General features: G+C 40.3%; 3 protein-coding genes across 3 annotated transcripts; all 3 read right to left on the reverse strand.

The window, feature by feature from the left end:
* Window positions 1–619: 619 nt before the first annotated feature.
* On the reverse strand, window positions 620–8,205 carry supv3l1 (SUV3-like helicase). Its single transcript, XM_079165989.1, has 16 exons — window positions 7,917–8,205; window positions 7,670–7,747; window positions 7,089–7,196; window positions 6,875–6,989; window positions 6,592–6,760; window positions 6,312–6,423; window positions 5,865–5,942; window positions 5,455–5,546; window positions 5,133–5,313; window positions 4,766–4,859; window positions 4,398–4,517; window positions 3,927–4,026; window positions 3,725–3,805; window positions 3,087–3,263; window positions 1,952–2,100; window positions 620–1,790 (listed from the first exon to the last, which is right to left on the reverse strand). Exons 1-16 carry the CDS (start codon window positions 8,185–8,187, stop codon window positions 1,379–1,381), a joined length of 2,337 nt encoding a protein of 778 aa, XP_079022115.1. The 5' UTR covers window positions 8,188–8,205; the 3' UTR covers window positions 620–1,378.
* Window positions 8,206–9,330: 1,125 nt separating this feature from the next.
* On the reverse strand, window positions 9,331–16,514 carry vps26a (VPS26, retromer complex component A). Its single transcript, XM_079162882.1, has 9 exons — window positions 16,437–16,514; window positions 14,835–14,984; window positions 14,271–14,346; window positions 13,694–13,850; window positions 13,219–13,383; window positions 12,998–13,104; window positions 12,704–12,805; window positions 12,409–12,518; window positions 9,331–12,262 (listed from the first exon to the last, which is right to left on the reverse strand). The coding sequence occupies exons 1-9, from the start codon at window positions 16,437–16,439 to the stop codon at window positions 12,149–12,151; spliced, it is 984 nt and encodes a 327-aa protein (XP_079019008.1). The 5' UTR covers window positions 16,440–16,514; the 3' UTR covers window positions 9,331–12,148.
* Window positions 16,515–17,562: 1,048 nt separating this feature from the next.
* On the reverse strand, window positions 17,563–22,993 carry srgn (serglycin). The gene is made up of 4 exons (XM_079162924.1): window positions 22,830–22,993; window positions 21,047–21,188; window positions 18,532–18,761; window positions 17,563–18,425 (listed from the first exon to the last, which is right to left on the reverse strand). Exons 1-4 carry the CDS (start codon window positions 22,882–22,884, stop codon window positions 18,328–18,330), a joined length of 525 nt encoding a protein of 174 aa, XP_079019050.1. The 5' UTR covers window positions 22,885–22,993; the 3' UTR covers window positions 17,563–18,327.
* Window positions 22,994–23,604: the final 611 nt, after the last annotated feature.

The following is a 23,604-nucleotide window of genomic DNA, read 5'->3' on the forward strand; positions in this document are numbered from 1 at the left end:
GGAAGCAGTCAAACAATTGAATGAGATAACGTCTCAACAAGCAGCAGCCCAAGTAGTCTTTACAAACTCATGTTGTGCAGCCAAACATTGTAAAGAACATTTTATAATCGAGTGGAGATCCCGAAGTTTCCAAAGATCTGAAATATATGTGTATAAAACGGTGCACAGAACATGTAGAACATTTCCATTTGATGGAATAGTTCAGACATTTGAACATCAAAGAATTGGAACAAGCTGATGAAGAGTATTTATGATATTGCAGAATAAGATGATTTTAACAACCTTAACACTACTTAAAGGAAAACAAAAGGGGAACAATCTGTATGTTAAAGCATTAAAGTAACTATATACTTTACAGGCAGTATGTGTGCCACATCCATGTTTTTCCAATTCCCACATGTCCCTCTTCACGGATGTGATTGGTCTGTAATGACTTGAGATTGTTCCCAATACTACATGAACTCATAAATACACATTTGATTTCATCTCTTTGGTGCCTTATGACCCATTGAAAATCCACACAGGAATATATTGTGTCTGTATTATCTTGCAATTCCCCGGAGTCAGCTGTATAATACAAAATAAACAAGAAATCAAGACTTAAAACATAGTACATTTTTAATCAACTGACATCTTCCTCTTAAATATGCAAACAAACATGAAAAAATACAGCATCTCATCTGTATATGTAGACACCAACAGGGATGCACTCAATTCTATGTAAGTTCACAGGAACTGCTGTTCATGTCAGATTACTTTCACTGACAGTAATAACCCAACTAAGATGGATACATACTCGTGCTTTTTCTGAGGATTTACATTTGAGTACACTGAGCCAGATGAAAGCAAACTGATTCCTGACCTGCATAACACACACTAACGGTGCATGTTAAAATGTTTCCTGGTCACAGTGCTCGTAAATCAGCATTGAAATATTGTGGTAAACCAAAGTCAGTCTGTAAATTACAACTGTGGGCCTGTAGTTTAGGCAGGACGTCCCACAATAACCCACAACAATGGGTCTATTTATTGTCAGTCAAATCCAAGTTAGGTCAGTAAGGTTTGTTGTTGGGCTAATTTGACAGATTTTAATTAGTTGCCACGGTGATTCTGTGAGTCATTTAACCCACTAAAACGGGAGAATACAATGTGAGACTTAAGCACAGTAAAAAAGGAACTTCACATGAAAACATTGAATGACCCAGTACTCTGTTGTAAATCTCAGTCCATGTCCAACGACCATAATCAAACACTGCTCTTGTGTTCAAATGACATGTCGGTGTTTTATTTTCATAGCTCGGGCTAAAAACAAACCACCAGATATCATCCAAGGCGTGTACCAGTTATCAATCTCCAGTGTTGACCATGTGTGCTTTGTTCATTTCTTCTTCTTTTTTCTTTTCCCTTTGCTGTTGTTATTATTGTGAGGTTCTGTATCAAGTGCGCTCTGATTGGTGGATTCCTGCTTCTGATCTTTAGACCACTCCCTCTGAAGCTGCCGGAGCAAATCAGGAGTCAACAGCCCGTCTCTCACCAGCCGACTAGCTAGAGAGCTGTCCATCTCTCCTGAGCCTCTTTGTCCCCTCAAAGGATTACTGCTGGCACTTGCATTATTACCACCAGCTTGTCCACCCCTGCTGCCTTGTGTCTGTAGTGGGTTAGTGATGGTTGGGTCAGTGGCTCTGATGAGGCGGGTGATATTTCGGACACCCTGTTGTATGATATCATCAAGTTCCCGCTGGGCTTCGCGAACCAAGCCTGTGTCTGGAAACATGTCCATGAAACGGTAGCTGCAGAGACGGACAAATGTACAATGTTATACTGTGAAGAAGATGAAATATGATTGCGATTTCGCACACAAACAATAGATGACTACGTCAAACAACAACTTCCCATAATAAACCCAGTGAAATGACAGGTAGAAGAAGAAATGTTAAAAACATAACGTTACCTTAACCAGAGGTACAGATCCAACACATCATGAACAGCTTCCAAGTGAACCAGGTCTTTGATGTTTTTGGGTTCAGACAGAGGCCAGCTGACATGGCGACCCACCCAGTCAAATGTGAGGGGCTCGTCTCGACTGAACTGACGGGCAAACTAACAGAAAGCACAAGATTCAAATCAGTGCAACAAAGCTGTAAGTCCAGGACAGTCTGCAAATCAAAAAGGAAAGCTGTTCAACCGTCTTGAGCAGTATCATATCATTATAAAACTATGACCAATTATAACCATTCTATTACTGGAATGAAATATTTTGCTATGCATTTACATCATTTGCTTCTTGGCCACTCAACAAGCAAGAAGGGGCTAATATTAGAATATACAACCTGACCCTGAATCATAAAAGGCAACAACATCTTCATTCTGGAGACAATCTTATTTAACAGAATGATATAGGCATAAAGACAGAGAGCAAAAGTAAAGTAACCATACAAATCCTTTCTTGGACAAGAACAATGAAACACTGAATCAGCTTCTGTTGTCTGGTAAACAGAAACATTTTAAATGTCAGAGTAAAAACAAACTTCTGCAAACTGATCTAAATAGCTACATATCAAGAAAATGCGAGTATATCTGATTGATGATTACAGATCAAAGGTTTGATATTTCATATGTAAGCCTTGTCTGACCCCAAAAGAACCCAGACACTGTTGTTACTATTAATAAATAATTTCTACTTTCCCCTTAGTGTTGCCTCTGCTCATCAACCCAACCATAACACATTTTTATCAATTCATTTCCCAAACTTTTCAATTTCATGACCAAACATTCTCTGAAACGTATTTGTACGCATGAAAAATAAGAATAAAAAGGTAGGAGTCCGACGTTACTCCATGCAGAGAACAAGTAACGCCAACATTAAAACATTGTTAAACAAATTTAGATTTTTCTCAGTCAGGCTTACCTGAACCACATATACTCTATTGTGCAGGTTAAGAAAATGTCCATGACATTCCCAAAACCTTCGGGGATCATTTATTTTCCTGGAAATTACTTTTTTCAAATTGCATGACTTTTTTTTCCGTGACCGTACGAACACTGCATTTACTTCCTTTCATCTCATGCCTGCTTCCCGTCCTTACCTTCAGGAAGGAGGTGCACACAAATGGTTGTTTCTTGTTGATGGGAGCCGTGCAGAAGACGTAGCGCGACCTCAGGTTGAGTGGAATATGCTGAATCATATCAGCCAGAAACTTGAAGTCCTCAATGTTGCAGACAAAATACATACCGTCCACCTGAGAGAGGCTGACAAATATGTCCTGCGAGAAAGAGGAGTCACAAAGTTTGTCAGAATGAGAAGATGAGGCCACAGCGTGCATGTAATAAACCAAACCAGAAGATTTGTAGAGTGCAACTTCCCCTGGACTAAAGCATCTTTGTTATTGGTCAGAACTTAGCAGTGTCTTCTAGGCACTTCTTTGCATTCTTAAGGACCACGTCCATCTCTTCATGTACAGCCCTGTTTTGATCCGGTTCTCCCGGTGGGATAATGTGCCATGTCACTCAAAAGCATTCATCATTTCAAAATTGGCTTGAGGAAGATGGTCGTTACTTGAGTTTACCGTCTTACATCTCAACCACACTTTAGGACGAGTCTGAAGAAGTTCACACAATAACGACAGTCCCTCCCAAAATGAATGCAGCGACCGCTCGACATCAGGTCTTAATCAAAGTGTTAGCAGGTAGGAGAATAAGTGGATGAACAGATGGCTATACTCACGACAAGGTTTGACAGTGTAGCATCAGGTAGATGATAGGCAAACATCTCTATCTGCTCTGCTGTAGGATGGAGACCTGCAGTCTGAGACAAAGGAGGAGACATAAATTACACTAAACACAATACATAAGTGTTGCTCCATATGCTACCGATACCTTTACCTAAGAGTGTGTGTTTGATTGTATGCTTGTGTATAAATGATCACCTCTATTGGGTCGACAGAGTGGCTGAGTATTTCCTTCAGAACAGGCAGATCATCTCTGTACATGGTGGTGACTTCTCCCTCTTTAAACACTGAGGCAAACCTGAAGATGTGACAGAGGAGTTTTAGAAATTTACTTGACAGAAAATAAATTGCCAGCAATGCTGGTATTGACTTCACCTTGTGTGTGTGTGTGTGTGTGTGTGTGTGTGTGTGTGTGTGTGTGTGTGTGTGTGTGTGTGTGTGTGTCAACTTGGCAAAATGTGGTGGCGACACATACTGCAGGGAACTACCACAAAGACAGTTTTGAGTACTTTGCTGCGTGTGTTTGTGCGTCTCTCTCTGTCTGTCCGTGTGTGTGTGGTTGCGTTTCTCTCTCCGTCCGTCCGTCCGTCCGTCCGTCCGTCCGTCCGTCTCTTCTCTACCACCTTTAACCTCCTGAATGGGGATAATGTGTGTGAAAAAGAGACTGACCTCCCTGCGCGGCCAGATATCTGCAGGGCTTGTGATGTGCTGATGGTCTCCATCTGTTTCTCCCCTTTCTCATTAACATTCGGCTTTATCAGACTGTTGAAGATTATACGTTTTATACTCCTGGAGAGACGAAGAAAGGCAGACAAATGGATAAACATGAGCCGAGTTGATGGAATCTCTACATTAATCAAAATGTGACTATTACACAGCCTTAGTAAAGCTTGAAGATTAAAGTCTTGTTAAAGCGAAAAAAAAGGGAAATGCCTCAATATTACATTACAGTCATTTATCAGACGCTTTTATCTAAAGCGACTTATAATTCAGATTCTATCACGCCGTAGTATTACAGTGTGCATGATGGTACTTACAGGTTGAGGCCCATGCCAATAGCATCAGTAGCAACCAGTATCTTGCAGGGGTCCTCGGGGTCATTGAACTTCTTGGCCTGTGCCAGCTTGGTGCCTGTAAATCACAGAACAACCAAGCTTGGTCTCCGTTTCAAAGTCTGGAGCTCTACAAAAGGCTCTATCACACAAAAGGCTCAAACAATGGACAAAAGCTTCAGATGAGTTTATTCACACACGACCACCTCTTTCTTTAATAAAGATGGAGACGCTGAACTGATGAAGACACACATTCATAGAGAGGTTTTATCTTTTAAAGACCGCGTTGACATATTAGGTCTTTTCCTTACACACAGACTTTTATTTCAACATCCTTCTAAAAAATACTCACCTGGAGGTAAACTCCCATAAATTACAGCACATTCCAGTCCTCTGGCCTCAATCTGTCTGCTTATGGAGTAGATGTCATTTTTACTGAAGCAGACGATGCAATCTCCTGGTCTCAAGTTGTCCAATGACTCCACGGCATGATCCAAGATTGAGCATGGAGTTAACCGCTTGTAGGTGTTGACCTTGAGAGAGAGGGTGGAGTGGAGGGACACAGAGAGGAGAGAGAGAGCGTTCACCCAAACACAATGATTTAAAAAAAAAAAACGGTGAATAACATCAGTGAGACTCTTCTCTTCCTGCTGCACTACATATAAAAGCCTCACCTCCACCTCCTCTCCAGTGGTGTACATCAGCTCTCTGATAAAGTCTATGGCTGCAGCTTCACCACACACATGGATCTCCTCTGCACAGAGTCCTGCACAAATACAAAGATGTCAGCTGCCGAAGTTGGAAACATCAATAAATGATAAAACTAAAAAAAAGGGTACAAAGAAAACATGCCAAATCTGCATACATTAGGTTTGTTAGCGGTGCGCTTGTACATATTTTGTTTGTGTAAACAAACTGCAAATATTCAGTGTGAGCTGTATTGACTGAATGGTAAAAGAAAGTTTTAGATGATACTCATTCATTTAGTCTTAAATCATAGGGTGAGATAGAGAAAAATGTGCTCCTCAACAGGTTGTGTGTGTTTATTTGACTGGCTGTATGTTTTTGAGTGTGTGTTACAAACCCAGCAGTGCTCTGGTCCAGGCCCAGCCTCTGGAAGGATCTCTGATCATTTGAATTTCATCGATTACAGCCACCTCATCTGAAGATAGACACACAGAAAGAAAAACAAACCTAGGTGATGCCACGTCTTTGTTCATCAATGAACACAAACAGAATTCCCATCAGTGCTTAAACTTCTGCAACAACAAACAAATAAATATATAATTATTAATTAGAATGATTGTAATTCAACAGAATCACAACTCAAACACTTGTCCCATACACAGGCGTGATCTTGTTTTGTGTGTTTAAAAGAGCAGAGAGTCCACCTTTTAGAAAGAGACAGCAGTTAAACATTATTGTTAATTTAGCCAATACAATCTGACAATGTAATGTCCAACAGAGAAGTGTTTCCTTGTTATACGTATGCTATGAAACAGAAATGTTTGTACTTGTTAGGTGTACTTACAAGGTGTGGTGACACTGCACATCTCAATGGTACAGGCCACATGACCAGATGCTCGACCGTCTGAGTCCATGAAGGTCCTCTCCTCTCCAGTGACCAAGTCACATGGCACACCCTGGAGATACAAACAGGACGATAGTCAACAGTACGGTGTGGTGAGCAAGAGATAAACAATGACATCTTCAAATTACACACAGACGTGATAGACAGTAGACACAGTGAGACATTTTTTTCCACTTGTGTCCCCAGGACCTTTAAATGACAGAAGAAGACAAACACGTACGGCATTGTTGCTCTTCTCAAAGATCTCGTGGGCCAGTAGTTTCAGGGGGCCACAGTAGACTCCTGACTTAGCGGCCAGGTAGCGCTGGATGGCGTGGTAGGTTTTACCACTGTTAGTGGGACCGGCATGGAAAATCACCTTCCTCTGGATGGCACGAGCCTCGGGGTACCTGAAGAACACACACACACACAAACGCATACGGACTGTAACCACATTGTGCATATTACTACACATGAATAAAGCACAGCTGTGACATTCCTGAGTCAGGCTCTATGATACGTACCAGTTAGCAGGGACTCTGAGGTCTGAGATCTTTCTCAGGTCATCCATACAGTCCAGCATAGGAAAGATTTGCTTGGCATGACGCATAAAGTATGGGTAGAGGTCATCAACATGACCTGTATAACAGCAGACGTTAAAGTTTATCATAGTCGGAATTCATCAATATGATATCTTGACACAACTCCATCTTGAGGTTTAATTAGAAAACAACAAACCTGCTCCAGAGCAGATGTCACTGAGGATGATGTGCAGATCGGCGGTGAGGGATGTCACTTCCAGGACGAACTTTCTGAAGCTAATGAAGGCCTGGTGGAACAGACGCGCTGTAGACACACACAACAAGACACACAAGGCGCACCGTGATGGTTAGATTTCTGTCCGCATCAGTCTGACTCACAAGATCAGGGCACAGCTGATCTCCACCGATATGATGATCATTGGCTATTAGTCATCATTTGTTATCAAGTTTATGCTTTTAACATAATAAAGTTCTCTGGTTGATGAAGTGTCACGTATTTATTAACAACAACAAAGTGGGACATGATGATTCTTAAAACAACCTCAGTACAGTCTGGTCAGGTCTGTATGCTATATGGTGACATAACTGCATCTTAAGCTTTATTTAAAAAAAAATGTTTTAAGTAAATGTATATCTTAACTTTTCCGATTCTCTCCCTATGTATGTGTGATCATATGTTAAATACTGATTGATGCTTTGAATTTATATATATCTCAGAAACATTTACATTGGCTTTAAAATTACAATATATTGAAAAGATGTGAATTGATTTCTCACCATCCAGGCCATGGTCTGCTGCCAGCTTCTGCATCTCCTTCTTCTTATAAAACCGATTCAGAACTTTCAGCAGTTCACCTGCATCAGAGAAACAGATCTATTATTAACAGAGACAATAATACACACACTGAGTTTAAAATACTGTCCATTAAACCATCACCTCGTTGTTGGAATAGCTGAATAATTCCACGAACCAACGGGCCACTTACACTTAAAGTCCAGACGTGCTTAAAGTAAATGTGCTCACTTTTATCGAGTGGTTGCGTCAGCTCCACTCCCACACTGCCGTCTGACACGCAGTCCGTCCGCAGAGAGATGGGGACAAACAGAGAGGTGTCCGGAGGCTTTGGAGAGGAGCTGTTAGATGAAACATGTCTGCTGCAAACAGCCGAACCAGCCCGATGTGGTCTGTGTAACAAACCCGACCCAGGAGACACCGGACAGTTGCCAGCAGTAGTCCGGGTGCTAATGTGGCGTTGAAGTCGGGAAAACAGATACACACACCGGTTCACTGACATCGCTGCGAGTCGTGTGTACCCCGGGTGTCGGCACCTCCTGCTGGCTACGTACAAAACGCGTGCTACTGTCGCTCCATGTTGCTCGGCAGGTCTAAACGTGCGAATTACACAGAACCCACTTCACCAGAGGACGGTCAACACTAGTCTCTTCCTGCCGTTACAACGTGGAACAGGACCAGTCGCTGTATAGCTGCCCACAAACCTGCCTGTGTTGATATTGAGCATAAAATAAGTTCGTATTCAAAACGTGATGAGAATTACTCGCCTGAATAAGCCAAAGTTATTCAATGACATTGTATGACCGAAAATAGTGTTTGGTTTTAGAATACGGTGTAGCAAAGTAATAACATTATAAACAGGCATAACAGGACTTCTTTATAGCTGAAACCGAAGATCGTCTATGCAACACAGATGATTTGCGTCTCTTTGCATGTAAAGTGTTTACACATGGACTCATCACCTGCTTTGAGTAAAACGATCTTTGAAGGTTTTCAAGGCCTTGCATTCACTTGTGTGAACTCTTCAGAAATGACTATTTGTTGTTTTCAAAATTGAAAGGATGCAGACTTGTAGTCCTGTTCACGTGTGGTAAATTAGATAAGCCTCGTTATTAAAAAGCCATGATGAAAATGAGTATCTATCATTCCATATCTCCCTCTCTACCATCAAGACAAATGAACATAAAAGTTCTTATTTCATAAATGTATCTATTTCCTTTGTCTCTTAGTAGACTTGTGGACAGAATTAGAGATAAACTGATGTCATAACACATAATTCACACCAGCCCCCACACAGAACATTGCTTATCAACGTTGTGACTACTACATGCAATGTGCAATCAGCTGTATTTGAATACCTAAAATATTTACAATGAGTCAAGAAATTAAAGTCTCTCTGAAACCTCTCATACACTTTTCCCAGGTGGTAATCAATTGAAGAAGCCGTAAACAGACAAATTACCTGAAATACTTGGTTGAAGGCTGTGGGTATCTTCCACACAGACTTCTTGTTGGATGAATTAAATATTTGCACAAACCATGATGAGATGTACTCGTTCACAAAAAGAGAACTGAACTCTTATGACCATATGTTGTTTTAAAGAAAGAGTGTTGTTGAGAAGATATTCTGTATAAATTTGCTTTATTCACGATTCATTTTGGCTATATATTTGGGTTTGGTGTATATACACATCATACACACACACACACGCACACACACACACACACACGCACACACACACACACACACACACATTGATGGCATGATTAGACATTGTGTAAAGAGTAACATGCATTAGATAAGACGGGCAGAGAGTTTTGGCCTTTAAGTGTTTCTTCATTACCTTGGAAGGTATTTAAAGTACACCAAATAAACCCAACCTGTACAGTGTTTGGTAAGAAAGACAGCGTTACCTGCAAATTAATTACACTGTTCCCAAACTAAATAAAAGCATATTGCAAAGGAACGGATACATCTGGACTGTAAACGTGAGAGGTTTTTGAAATGAAACATATAACACGACAGCATGACTTTTACATGAAAGAGACAAAAAAGCAACCAAATATTGTACTTCTTAGCCAGTCCAATAAAAACAAGTAGTGATGTATAAATGTCAGTATAATTTCAAATATAGACACAGGAGATCTCTGAGGCGAAGCTGTCCTTGAGTGATGTTTAGTTTCAGCTTCCAGGAAACAAAGTTCAGCATCGAAGGGGGAAGTGCAAAACTGGCCACAGATCAGAGCTTACGGGCAAATTCAACCACCAAAGTGTGTGCGTCTTTAAAGCAGGACCTAAACTGCCGGTCTGAGCGTCACAGTGGAATATTGTTGGATTCTACAGTATATCGTTACAGCATTCCTTCCAGCACTAACAATAGCAGACGTGAGACATTTTTTTTAACATTAGTATTCTACTTATACCACACCAGCAGGCTCAACAATGCTGCAACCTGAAAACAGAAAAAGAAAGTGAATCTAGTCTGCTGCTGATCGAGAACAAAAGGAGAAAGCGCTTCTCACGTGGTGGTGACGAACATACATTTTCAGGAGCAAGAAGCCGGAAAACTTCCTCAACTTTCAACCTTTTTTTGAAGCTTTGAATTTAAGATGAAGAACAAAATCTATTTATTATATCAACTGATGCGAGAGTCAACTGAGGGAACTTAAGGGTTCTGTTAAAGCAAAAAACATATTTAATAAAAAAAAAAAAAAGCATCTCTTATATTTAGCCAGAAATATTTTATGTGTCCAAGTTTTCTAATCTTTCTCCACAATTAAATGAACGTCAAAGAAATTAAATTTGTGGTACACAAAGCACTGAAATCTTACTCCAAGTTAATCCAGATAATTCATCTAGATTGGAAAATAATAATGCTTTTTTGTGATTTGGGTGAACCTACCCATAAATAAACAATGGTTTCTATTCTTCAAGATTAGTCATAAATAAACAGCACTGTAACGATCAAACAAAAGGCCTTGTGCAGATCAGTTTGGAGGTAATCCTGTAGTAACCAGACAGACCGAAATAAATGCATCAAATATTCATCTTAACATGAGACTAAACTGTCGTATTGAGCTGAAGCGTCTTGAACAAGCAGTTGATTTGAACGTACGATGCTTTCAGAGCTACGACGACAAGTCCATTTGTAAATCGACTAAAAACTAATTTCGATGGTCGATTAATTGTCTCTCCAGTTCGAGCTTCTCCAGTGAGCACTATCTGTGTTTCTCTCTGGTATTTAATGGCAAATTGAAACATTTGAACTGTTGGTCAGACAAAAAGACGACATTTGTAGACGCCACCTCAAGCGCTGTGATTACTGTGATGGACCCGTTCCACGTTCTTTCTGACATTTCACAAACCGATTTATGGATTCTGCGATAAATCATTTATTGCTTTAAATTATGTATATTTAGTTAAATGATTTTATGAAATAAATGTCACTGAAAAGATAGTGTCCATCATGAATCAAGCGTCGCTCGAATGGAATGAAATGTGGACGGAAACTGAAAACACGGAAGAGTGGAAAATGTTTTCATTTTCACAAAACAGCCACATTTGAAGATGAAATATAAGAGAACATGTATGTTAAGATGGACATTTGTTGCACTAAACAGACATCTGCATGGAAGAAGCAGCCTGTGGGCGGCTACAACATACTTAACTGTGAAACTCTTGATTTCCCGGCTAGATGAATGAGAACACAGCGGCATCGGCGTAACTTAAGCTCCAGTATTGTGAATAAACACAGAGCGCGTGTTGACTCACAGCTTCGTTCAGGCTGATCCCCACATGTCTTGATTACTTTAAATCACTGGCTATCCCATCCAGACTTTAGACATTTTGTAATGGGGGTGAGGATGCCAGAGAAAGTCCAGGGTAAGTGCTGTCCAACTATGCAAACAAAAGAAGCTCCTGTAAATGGTGTGGTTGTCGTCTGTAGCCTTCTCCTGTTTTCCATCTTTGCTCCTGTTTTTTTATGCTTTCAGCAAACTGAGACTGTATGGCTTCACTCATATGTGTGTGTGTGTGTGTGTGTGTGTGTGTGTGTGTGTGTGTGTGTGTGTGTGTGTGTGTGTGTGTGTGTGTGTGTGTGCGCGCTTGTGGGTGTTTTCAGCCTGAGACCTCAAGATCAAACAGGCTGCCTCTCTGTTCCTACCTTGGGTTAGTTTGATTTGCACTCTTACCTTGACATTTAGCTTTTAGCCTTCTCGGATCGTATGCTTGTGTGTCTGTATGCGAGTGTGTTTCAGTCCTGGGGGAGAGAGTGGAGGTGGGTCGGGTCGCTCACATCTGAAGCTGTGGAGTAGTGATGGTCATGTCTGAATGTATGTTATGTGTATTCATGTGTACATTTCTCAGTCCAGGGAGATAGTGGGGGCAGCCCTCACACCTCTGGCTGTTCAGCAGTGAAGAGTTGGTGTGTTTCTATGTGTATTTTCAGTTCATAGCATCGCAATCACATCTCTGGCTGCTCTGCAGTAACCGGCTGGGTTCGGGGCTCAGGCGACTCGTAGCGCTGGAAGTTCATTTTCCTTATCTTTTCTGGAGCTTTTCTCCACAAAACAATCTCCTAAACACAGAGGCAGAAGAATGTATGCACACAAAAACTTGTATTAATTATAATAATCCCAATTTAAAAAGTCTAGTGGCACCGTTTACATTCACTGACATATTTCATCTCACTGATGTAGAATACTGTTGATGTGCGTGTTTTACCTGCTGTTTAAAGTATCTCCTGTCCTCGTCATCGACCAGCACCAGATTAAGGAAGTAGCGTACAGAGAACTTCTTGTTGACATCCCTCATGGTGGGTGTCAGGTCATATCCTGTAAGGACACAGAGGATGTGATACACTGTCGCTCAAGTACAAATATGCTATTCAAAGGATTTTAGAAGAGGGAAACTGACACCCTGATGATATGATACGACTTACAGTTGACTGTCTCTTATATCTTTGTAACTGAAAGAGAAGATGAAGGAGAATAAGAATGAGAAATAGAAAACAACTTACCTGCCAGGAACAGTCTGATGGGAATGGATTCTCCTTTAACTGGAGCTCCATCCATGATTTCATACTTTGCAACCGTCTCTGTCTCTGTGGTAGTACTGGGACCTAAAACAAAAAATACATGAAGTTAAGTGATAGAAGTGGAGCAGAGCTGACAGACGTTTCACAGGTAGAGAAACCCCAGAGGTGATGAACTACAACGTCAGCACAGAGTCATGCTGCTGTCCATGCGCAAAAAAGACCATGTGTCAGATCTGTGTTGGTTTCAGTTTACACATGGCTTCCCTGGACTCTTACCTATGCCTGTTATCTCCTTCTTGATGAGCTGGAGCTCCATGTGTTGGATTTTGATCCTGACCAGCAGGAAGTAGATCTTCCCAACAATCACGTCCTTGAGGTGGTATCTAACAAAGAGACGCATCAAGAGAAGCTGCTCAAACTGACACAGGTCTTATTTGGTTTTGTGGTTTGCTGAGGAGGCAATAAAGTTTTCACCAGGGAAGCGACATTGGTCTTACTTGGATTTATTGTATTCAAACTCAATGTGCAGACAGTCTTCTATGCCGACCTCCATCTTGATCGAGTTGTTGACGTCTGGGTAGGTGGCTAACTGGTGGACAATCAGCTCATATTCCTTCACTAAGTCAGACAGACGACGAACTATTGTCACCCTGAGGAAATACCTGTGAGAAGAACACACAGATAAACACAAGCTCTGAGAGTCTGGAAGAAACAACGCTGAACATGTCGTCATCCAAAGAGATATATATGCATTGATCCCTGTAGAGGGTCTCTCTACAGTGGTGTAACAGCACAAGATCAACCAGAGAAAAGCTCTGCTGCAGGCAGTTTGGCGCCATAATATTGAACGTGCATACTAGATGCTGAAGTTCCCGGCCCATCATCAACATCACAGGGGTGTCATAAATCCATGCCATGTAATTAATATGATAAAAAGAAGCTGCCTTATGTCAAACTGTGTAATAAACATACCGTAGCCGGACATTTGCTCCAGTATAGGACTCATAGGGCTTCTCCACCTGCATGAACTCAAAGTCGTAGCTCCTGTTCTGGGTGAGTTCTCCAGGTAGAGCCAACTCTTTCACCAAGTCCACAAATTCATGGGTGTTGCTCTTATCAGAGAACAGCTCTGAAACACAGCAGAGGGGATTTAGAGTGATGTCGTATATATATATATATATATATATATATATATATATATATATATATATATATATATATTTCAAAAACACACTACAGAAAGTTGTATACATTAGTTTACTTTAGATTCCCTGCTCTTAAAACACAATGCTGTCATCAGCCTCCTCCTCCTCCTGTTGTTGGAGGAGGGTTCAGCTCCACTGTGTCAGGCTGCACATGACGACCACATGCTCTGCTAAACCTTTTAGCCACATGAGAAAGCCAGCAGCCTACAGTTGACAAATTACTTTTTCTGGCTGTAAAGCAATGCATTCAATTAGCATTTCATGCCGCTAGTTGCATAAGGCAATTTAGAAGTGTTAAACACACTCATTAAAATCTCCACACATCGTACTTTAATCACGCTCACCTATCTGTCCAACAAACTCGATGCGGATGCCCTGATGCTCCAGTCGCTTTCCTCCCTGCTTCACATTTAGATTCACCTGGGGAAACATTGTCGAGCAGATCAAGTGTCATATGAATCAAAAAGTACAATGACAGTTTGACACATTACATATGAATCAATATATTTGCTTCTTACAAAGAAAAACTAGGACACCCATTCTTTACAGACCACACAATATCTCTGAGAGGAGCTATCCCTTGCTGTTACAGATAGATTGGATGCTACTATATTGGTTAACAAAGCTGATGAATCCGCTGATACATTTGTGGCGCCTAAACATAGATGCTTCACTTCCTTCTGAGGTCAGAGCAAATCTTTCACACACATCAAAGGAACCTTAATTTCCCTCTGGGCTCAGTTAAAGAGAGGATCCCAGAATAGACTGTCGTGTGGTGGAGAGGTCCAATATCTGCCTACTGAGGACTTAACTAATAAATGAAAGACAGCTAATATAAATCATGCTTCGTGTAGGAACGCCTTACTGAACCTCGTGGAGCTCTGAATGCCCCCGTATAAATAGTTTACCTTGCCAGACACAGACTCTCCGTCGTAGAACAGGTAGTGTTTCTCCACTTTCCCGTCTTCCGTCTTCAACTCGGCTGTCTTTCTGTTCTCTGCATCATTCAGCAGTACGTCTATCTCACATACGGGCCCAAACAACCCTCCTAGGAAACTCTGAAAACACAATGAACGGCAGAGAGAACAGTGTATTACACACAAAAACAAACACTTTAAGAAAGGCAAAGGTAACTAACTGGTCATTGTCAGAATATGTTGACTAAGACTGTATTCAGAGCAAATGAGGACGACAGAAGATTCTTGCTATATTAACCTGAAAAGCATTAACTGCACAATTTTAAGCATAACTACTGTTAACATCTTTCTTTTCAATCTTCAAGGTCCGTCGTTCTTGAAATGCTGCAGGTCAAGATGTCTCGAGCAACTGACAACTTAACAAAACAACAACAACAATAAAAGGGCAGATTCAGAGCAAAGACTGGAAAATCTATGATCACCATGATGTGCGGCTATTGTGATCTGAGAGACTGAAATACAACGTCACAATGTTCAGTCTCACAGTATAGAGGATCGTGCCAGGACTGAGGATGCATTCTAGTTTATAGCCACTTTAAAACTAGACAGATGGAGACGAGGATATCGGAGGTTAACGCACATCTCTATGGACTATGCAATCACAAACACATCACCACTAAGTTAACATCTGCACGTGTGTGCAATTCAATGAGGCTGACATCACAGTCTTAAGTTGTCTCTATGTAAATCCCCCACAGCTACTCCCTCTCTGTCATTGCCACACTAACTCAATCACTTGGTTGCACAGACACAATTTTTTCCTCTGAGCTGGCAAAGAGTCACAAAAACATGCTTCAGCATGCAGCAACTCTGGAGGAATCAGCCCAATCATCAAGATGTCAGGAAAAACCGGTTGCTGTCTGGACACAAGTGGGATGCTTTTTATCCATTGTATCCCCTAAAAGGATGCATAGATCACATAGAAACATCATAGAAGAAACTCTTAAATATATGAGCTACACAAGAGCAAACAACATGGTAAACACAGCAACAGTGCATCAAAGCCGGTGGGTGTCGACTTGCAATTGTCCTAAACTAATTGAATCAATCAGCGACCAGCACTTCTCCAACTAGCATTTGCTTTAAACATTCAAACATTAACCTAATTTCAGAGTTGTTGCTGCAATGCAACACGCATGTGTCACACGGTACAATTTCACATTACATCCCACTCACCAACCAGCAACGTTAGCTGACATTAACGTGTCTCTCAGCCCGCTGGCAGCTTTATTCACCAAACATAAACGAGCTCAAAACGTATTTAAATTACTGACCAACACTTTTAGTTGCTGTCATCATTAACCAAAGCTGTTGGGCCGTTAGCTAACGAGCCAAAACCTCATTGAGAAAGCGAAGACGGCCTCGTACTGATGCTAATTCGACCAACCCAGCTAGCTTTCCTGTCCGTTTCAATACCAAATAGTTGCTGTCAAGGACAATTGGGGGTCTGTGTGAATGCTGGTATTTTTTATAATTCAATAAACAGTTCATTTCAGTGTGGTCCCAACAGCTGACGCTTGTTTTTACACTCACCATCTCGGCCGTCTGACAGTCCGATAGTTGAAGCTAACAGCTAGCCTCGCTCTGTGTAGCCAGTCCAACTGAAGCAGGAGGGAGTATCAAGGCTGGCCGTCATGTGACCCGTCATGTGACCCGTCATGTGTGCTCGGAGTGGGAGTGGGAGTGTGTGTGTGTGGGGGTGGGGGGTATAGTAATACATCACATTATATTATTATTAATAAAAGTAAGTGAGTTTGTAATTATCCAGAAATAACTCCAAGGTTCATATTGGGAGAAGACATCACATTACCTCATGACTTTGTTAATTTCATTACTTCATAATCATACTGTTGTGTCCCTTGTGTAATTCTAGTCTAGATCTACAGATTACATTTAGTCACTTTAATCAGAGCCTGACCGACCTGGAGGCCAACGCTGACATCAATATTTGAGGAAAGAATATTGTCTGATATGGTTTTATTATTTTCTAACATCAGCACATAACATAAACGTTTTTGACAGGGGTCCCTTCAATTCGATAATAAAAAAATTGCGACCAAAATATGTACTGAGTGGGACATTTATTTTACATTAGAAAATTAAGCTTGTCGGTGCTCTCTGGTGGACAAAATAATCACTAATACAATATTGGAGTGGCTCACATTGTTTGGTCATGCTGTTGAAAATACTTTGAAACGGCTTTCCACTAATTATCCTTTCAGTGCTTTAATTTTGTTGTTAAATTTGGAAAATTGTTTTAATTTAGGAACTTAGACAATACCCATTGTTGTTCAGTTGTATTGACTTTATGATGCTTTTGTCCTAAAAGTTTAATGTCTATTCTCATGTTCATATTCTATTCTCATGTTCATCTTTTTTATTTATTATTAATAACATTACCTATGATGCATTTTATAGTTATTTAAGATTTGTAATGCATCACACACATGTTCTCTTTATAAAGATATAAAGTATATTTATAAAGTCAATTTAGTATACATATGTATACATTTTTTTAGTATACATCACATATATAAAACATCAAAAGATCATTTCTCATTACTTTTCTGTTGACCCAAACTCAACTGACTGTGGAGTTAGTTTATTAAACAGCAGATATCAGGACAGTTTTGATAAAGTCTAGTGAAAACACAATTGATACTGTTGTTATAAACCCTTTATTTTATTTCAAATACAAATTAGCCAACGCACAGCACAGCATGTTGAAATGCATGCATGTGCACAACACGTATTTTGATTATGTTTCAGCTCACAGTGGTTAAGATTGCGTGAATTCGTTCCTGAGGGGTTTGGGTTTGCAAGATTCTCTTGTTCAACTTTGCCAACCAGAAGTTCCCAGAAGATGTTGCATTACCCTCCTGGGTAAGTGTAGATTGTCACAACATTTGAGAAAATGGGATCAAATAACATAAATAAATCTTTTTGTGTGTTTTAAAAGGAACACATGCCATAGCTCCAAAAAATGGTTGGAACCACAGCTGCACAGTGTGAGCAATGCATGGACAATGGCGTCATCTTATTGCACCGGTATTAGAATTATTTCAAATTGTATAGTTAAAAGCACATCGCAACTTACACATCTTTTCCACAACAAAGCGCAAATACAGGTCACTGCCAATTTATTCTAAATTTAAAGTGTGTAAATGTCTCATTTATGCAGACCATTCTTCTACTTTGGCAGATACTTTGTCATGGTTTACAGTTTTATATTTTGCCCCTGAAGACCCACCAATAGCAGACAATATAAAATAGAGATTAGGCCTTTGTCAATCTCTGAGCTACTATGATTTTACACCACCAGGTGGTGATGCAATATTAGGCTTACTATTTGAATAGACAATGTGGAAATAAAAACAGATGCTAGCGTGGTGAATGTTTCTTAGAGTGGGTGGGTGTCCACAGTCTACAGCTGCAGAAGGTGGTCTTCTCTCAGCTCCTGCTCTGCTGGTTTTGCCTCAGACCTGCTTGGGAAGAACCGCCTCATGCCCCTCATGTCCCCAACTACAAGCAGAAAAACAAGAACAGATCAGACTACATGGAGCAGAAGAAGGAGGACATTGAAAACTATTGAATCCTTGCAACTCAAGATCTTTTCCCAAAACGTTACCTTTGTATTGCTCCCCATCTTTTTCTGCCCAGGACTCTCCGGAGCCTGTCTCACCCAAGGCCCAGTCTGCCATGAATGTATCTGCAGAGCCTTCATAACCTCCAGAACCATCCTCAGCCTCGCTACGGGACTCCCCCTCTTCACTCGTCATCGGCTTTTCCTCCTTATCCATCACTAACTCCATTTCCTCCTCCCTTGGTGGATGCTCATCCTCCTCGGGCTCGGCCTCTCTAGAAACACAATGTCAGATATTGAAAAATGTTAATGGAGTTTAGCAGGTTGTAGCTGTCTTTTTTTTGCAGTCTGTCCAACTTTATCACATCAGTAAATATTAGGTTATGTTCATGTAAACTCATCATCAATGACATTTTTACTGCATATCAAACAACAACAAAGAAACACAACTTCACAAATTAAACATTAGACACTCCATAAGCTTTAAAGATCCCAGCAGACATGTTTTAAGACATATAAAAATACTTAATATATTAAAAAAATTCTGCGATAAAGTTTTTCAAGGGAAAAAAAATCAATAAACTACTTAAAAACTATTGAAGAGGTATTTACTCACTCATTCTATTTTTACAACAATTTATACACTTGCAAATGTTAGTTGCAGCCCAAATGCGCACATTTAATTCTGCACAGTGACAACAACCAAACACATGTTTGAGTGAAGGAGAGCTTTTTCATGTTGAAGTTGTTACTTCAAAAAAGGATTAAGGCATATTTAATGTTTTGGTTTACTTTCAAGCAATTGGAGCAGGTAGGCGTTATAACAGCAGCTAATGAATACCAGGTTTCTACCAGGTGCCTACACAGGTGTTTTCACTTATTTTGCCTGATTAGACTTCTTCTAGACTGCGTGGGCGTGTACAGACAGGGCTTGATTGACATCTGTCTGACCCTGATATTAGCTTACATGAAGTTTGGTGTACTCCTGTAAAACCTTTCTTTGCCGCCGTCGCACTAGTGCTTGCTCATGAGAAATGTTGGGTCTCTGCAAATTAAAGACTGCGGCTCCATAAGAAAAGAGTCAACAATGTACTTGTTCTTGACTAACTTTGACAAATAGAAGTCTAATTGGGTACTTTTCACACATCAGTATCAGACTAGTGTGGCACATATACAGATACAAAACAATAGACCAGAAACAGCAGACCACCAGGCGTCACAGCCCACTTCCTCTCAACACTTCCCTCTGACTTCCTGTTCAAGCTGCAAAAGGGAGGGCTGCTGCTGCTGCTGAGGTCCTGGTGCAAGCTGATGTGGGAGGCCAGAAAAGACTCAGACTAACAACACAAAACATCCCGAAGAATAATCTTCATTTTCAAAGCCACCCATTATTATTCACCCTGTATCCTTTCTGCTGGCTACCTTCTGTCGTCTACACTCCTTGCCCCCTTTTTTACTTTCATATCTCTGATCCTAAATTGATTATAGAATTGTTGATAGAAGCGTAACAATCAAGTCAGTCTCAGTTGGACTTTTAACCAATTATATTGATTAGACCAGGTAATCATAAGTATATCTCAGCGGAGTAGCATACACAGACAGCAGATAGCTGATTCAATCTATTCAAAGCACACTGTGTGATTTCAACAACATTGTAGCTGGACTGCAGCTGAATAAAATAGAATTTGTGGTTTTCATTTCTGAAAAGTTTCCTTTTTTTAAACATTTGGTCATTAACTGATCGATGTCAGAGGAACCCTAAAAGAGGAAACTGAGGGCTGAGACCAAGACTGAGATACACACTTCCTCAGCAGTCACACGCATTAAAACACATACACACACACACACACACACACACACACACATATACACACAAAACAGCATAACACACAATAAGTTTGCATTTATACTAGTTTTTGGCATATTTCACCTCTAATTAAACTAAAACATTGTTCTACTGTACACTTTTTCATGACATGTGTGTATACCACACAAATATAGCCTTAAAATAATGATCTGTATAAAATTCTCTCTATTCTATTTCTCCCTTTAATTCCGGAGTATGAGGAAGTGTTCATCGATGAACATCTACTGCTTTAAATCATGTATACTCCTACATCTGTACTTCATTGACTATTAACTCTTGAGGTCTTTCTTACTGCAGATCTAACCTCCGTGCCCCTCTTTATCCCTCCATGTTGTCTTTTATTTTGGCTTTTCTTGGCCGCCTACCTCACACTTATATATTCTCAAACACACACAAAAGACATGCTTACACACAGAGGTTGTGTTGTTGGGGTTTTGTTAACCTAGGTAACAGATCCAATTCAGCATCAGCGTTACCTTAAAGTCTGCATTTACATGACAACAGTATGCTATATTATCACAGTGATGGTTGTTTTGTTTTTCCAGAATAATTTTAACATCTAAGTGAACTCACTGCTACAAAGACACTCTCACATTCGTCAAAGCAACTCACAGAGCAAATAAACCATCCCATCGCAAGCTTGCATACTCGAACAGAGATACACACACACACACACAATACATGAATACTTACAGATACTGTGCAGTTGAAGCAGGCAGTTTGGCTGGTAGGTCTGGACTCCATGCCATTTTAGGACTTTGTTGGGTCACACAGTTGGCCTGGTCGCCCTCTGGGTTACATTTCACAAACTTATACACGGCGGTTCTAGGTGCCCCTAAAGAGAGAGTTTTAATGTTCAATTTGTGTTTTTTATGCAACATTTTATGCAACAATTCACTTCAGTCAAAGTGATCTTTTTGAATAACATCTGTTTGCTCATCTAGATCAGTTCAGTGTGACAATTAGGGTTTACTAGTTCCACGTTTGAAGTGTTTCAGGAGATTACAACATTATTCGACAACAGAGTAAAGTGACGGTTGGCCTAATGGGCTTCAGCGTGGTTTATTTTCTTCAGTAATGTGTAAGAATAGGAAGTATCAGCATCACGGCTTCTTTCCTCAACACTTTGTAGCAAGTTGACCATGAAGATTATCTGATGCCAAAAGCATTAACTGTTATTTTCCACCAATATCATCAGTAAAGAAATTAGCCAACAGCAATCAAGTGTTTTATTGCTAATCATCTGATCGGAACCTTGACTGTTTGATGACTGATGTTGAGCAATCATTTGTTTGACAAGTACTCTGCAAAAATCTATATTTCCTGTTGTGCATCACTCTGATACTACTGCCAAAGGTAATCTATGACCACCATCCATCATTGATATCTCACAGTTGTATCAATGTCATTTAATCGGAAATGTGGCTGTTTTTAGATGGGTGTGTGACAAGTAGTTTGAAACTTGTGACAGTAAAATGGACAGTAAGAGCGTCACTAAAAAGGCAACAGTAGGCCTATAAACTGATGATAATCTGTAGGTGTCAAGTGTGCATGTTATGTGACACCTATAATAAAACAACATCATTTTTAACCCTAATTCTACTGACTAAATTGAATATTTAGGCCTTTAGTAATTGGCAAAAATCCAACAATTACAAGAAGCTGAAACAACAGGTATTTTTCTTTAAAAATATATATTTTAAGATTAAACCCCAACATCTCATTAGTGGTTTACAAAATATATCTAAAACACATGACCCCAGAGTGGTCAAATACTTTGAATATTGAGGGTCTATGGCACTACTTTCTTTAAAATAATTGAGTAAAATCAGCTATAATTCAGCAGATATCAAAGGATTTTTATTTTTTATTTATAGGGTTTCCCCATGAGGTTTCCTTCCTCTATATCAAAAACGATGCTATTTGTGTCATGGAAATGAGAGTCCAAAAAGTCCCTGTACACCTAGTGTTCAACAAGACAGAAACTTCACTCGGAAACTGAAACTTCTTTGTTCTTTCCGATTTAAGAACTCGACCACGCAGGAACTCCCAAATATTTCCCCCCCACAAACCTGAAAATATTGACATGTGTTCCTCATTGTCTCATGTTATGGTTTGAAACAAATAGTTTTTAGAGTTAGAGTCTTTAGAGTTGTGTTTTCTGCAGATGCCATCAGCTCAGCAGTGAGGACAGAGAAACCTGACGTTGACATATGAGTCATGGTTACTTACGGTAACTCCGTTATGCTGACATAGGAGTCAAATTAGTGGAGCTGTTCCCAATTTTACTTGTCAATCAACGACCACTCACGGCTCTGATCTAGTGAGGGTATTCCGGGAAAAGCACTTAATTAAGCTGGAAGATGTTGACGTGCGTACACTACAACCTGTCCACATCGGGTCGACATGAAGTACTGCGACCTGTACCTCCGTCACAAGAGTCCCAAAGTAGTTTACAATAACATTGTCGACTTACCCTCTCCGTTATGAAAGGCGAGGCAGGAGATAACGAAGAACAGAATCAGTTTCATCTTCAGCTTTTGTCGTTCCTTAACAAATAACACCAAGGAAGTATACAGGCGTTCCTTCCCAAATTGAAGCTTCTTGTGCTCGTGGTGACGATTAAGTGTGAACTGTACACTCAGAAAGACAAACTCCCCCTAAAAGAGCTCAGCCCTTTGAGTGCGTCATGGCTTCCTGAAGTCTTCTTGTGCAGAATAAGAGGCTGAACATCCTCAGTGGAAACTTTTTTTTCATTAGCAGCCTCAAATATCCGATATCAGGTCGGAGTTTGCGTAACTGCACGCTTCGGAAATACCAAAAGATTAAATCTGTGTAAATGATAATAAAGATCGAGAGGAAGCGACAATTTGTTTAATTGACTGCAGACTCGTTTTGTAGGGAGATAAGAAAACGAAAACTTCTGCTTTTTGTAACGACTGCAATGCAATGCAATTTAATCTATTCTTTTATAGCTCTTTTCAATTCACGCAAAAAGCTATTTTATGTTCTCTTCTCGTGTGTGTGTGTGTGTGTGTGTGTGTGTGTGTGAGGGAGAGAGAGAGAGGGGGGTCTACTTTACTTTCCGTTTCAACCAGTTTACATTTGCTTTCTTCTGGTTTCACAAGTCCAAACAGAAAAAGTAGAGAAATACAATCATGCAACAGCAATAAACTGCCCCAAGAACCGCATCGACTTCTGTGGGTAACACAAGGAAAATAAATGATTATGTGGGAATGTACTAAAGTCTG

The sequence above is a fragment of the Pholis gunnellus genome (genome assembly GCF_910591455.1).
Source record: "Pholis gunnellus genome assembly, chromosome: 1".
Classification (NCBI taxonomy): Eukaryota; Metazoa; Chordata; class Actinopteri; order Perciformes; family Pholidae; genus Pholis; species Pholis gunnellus.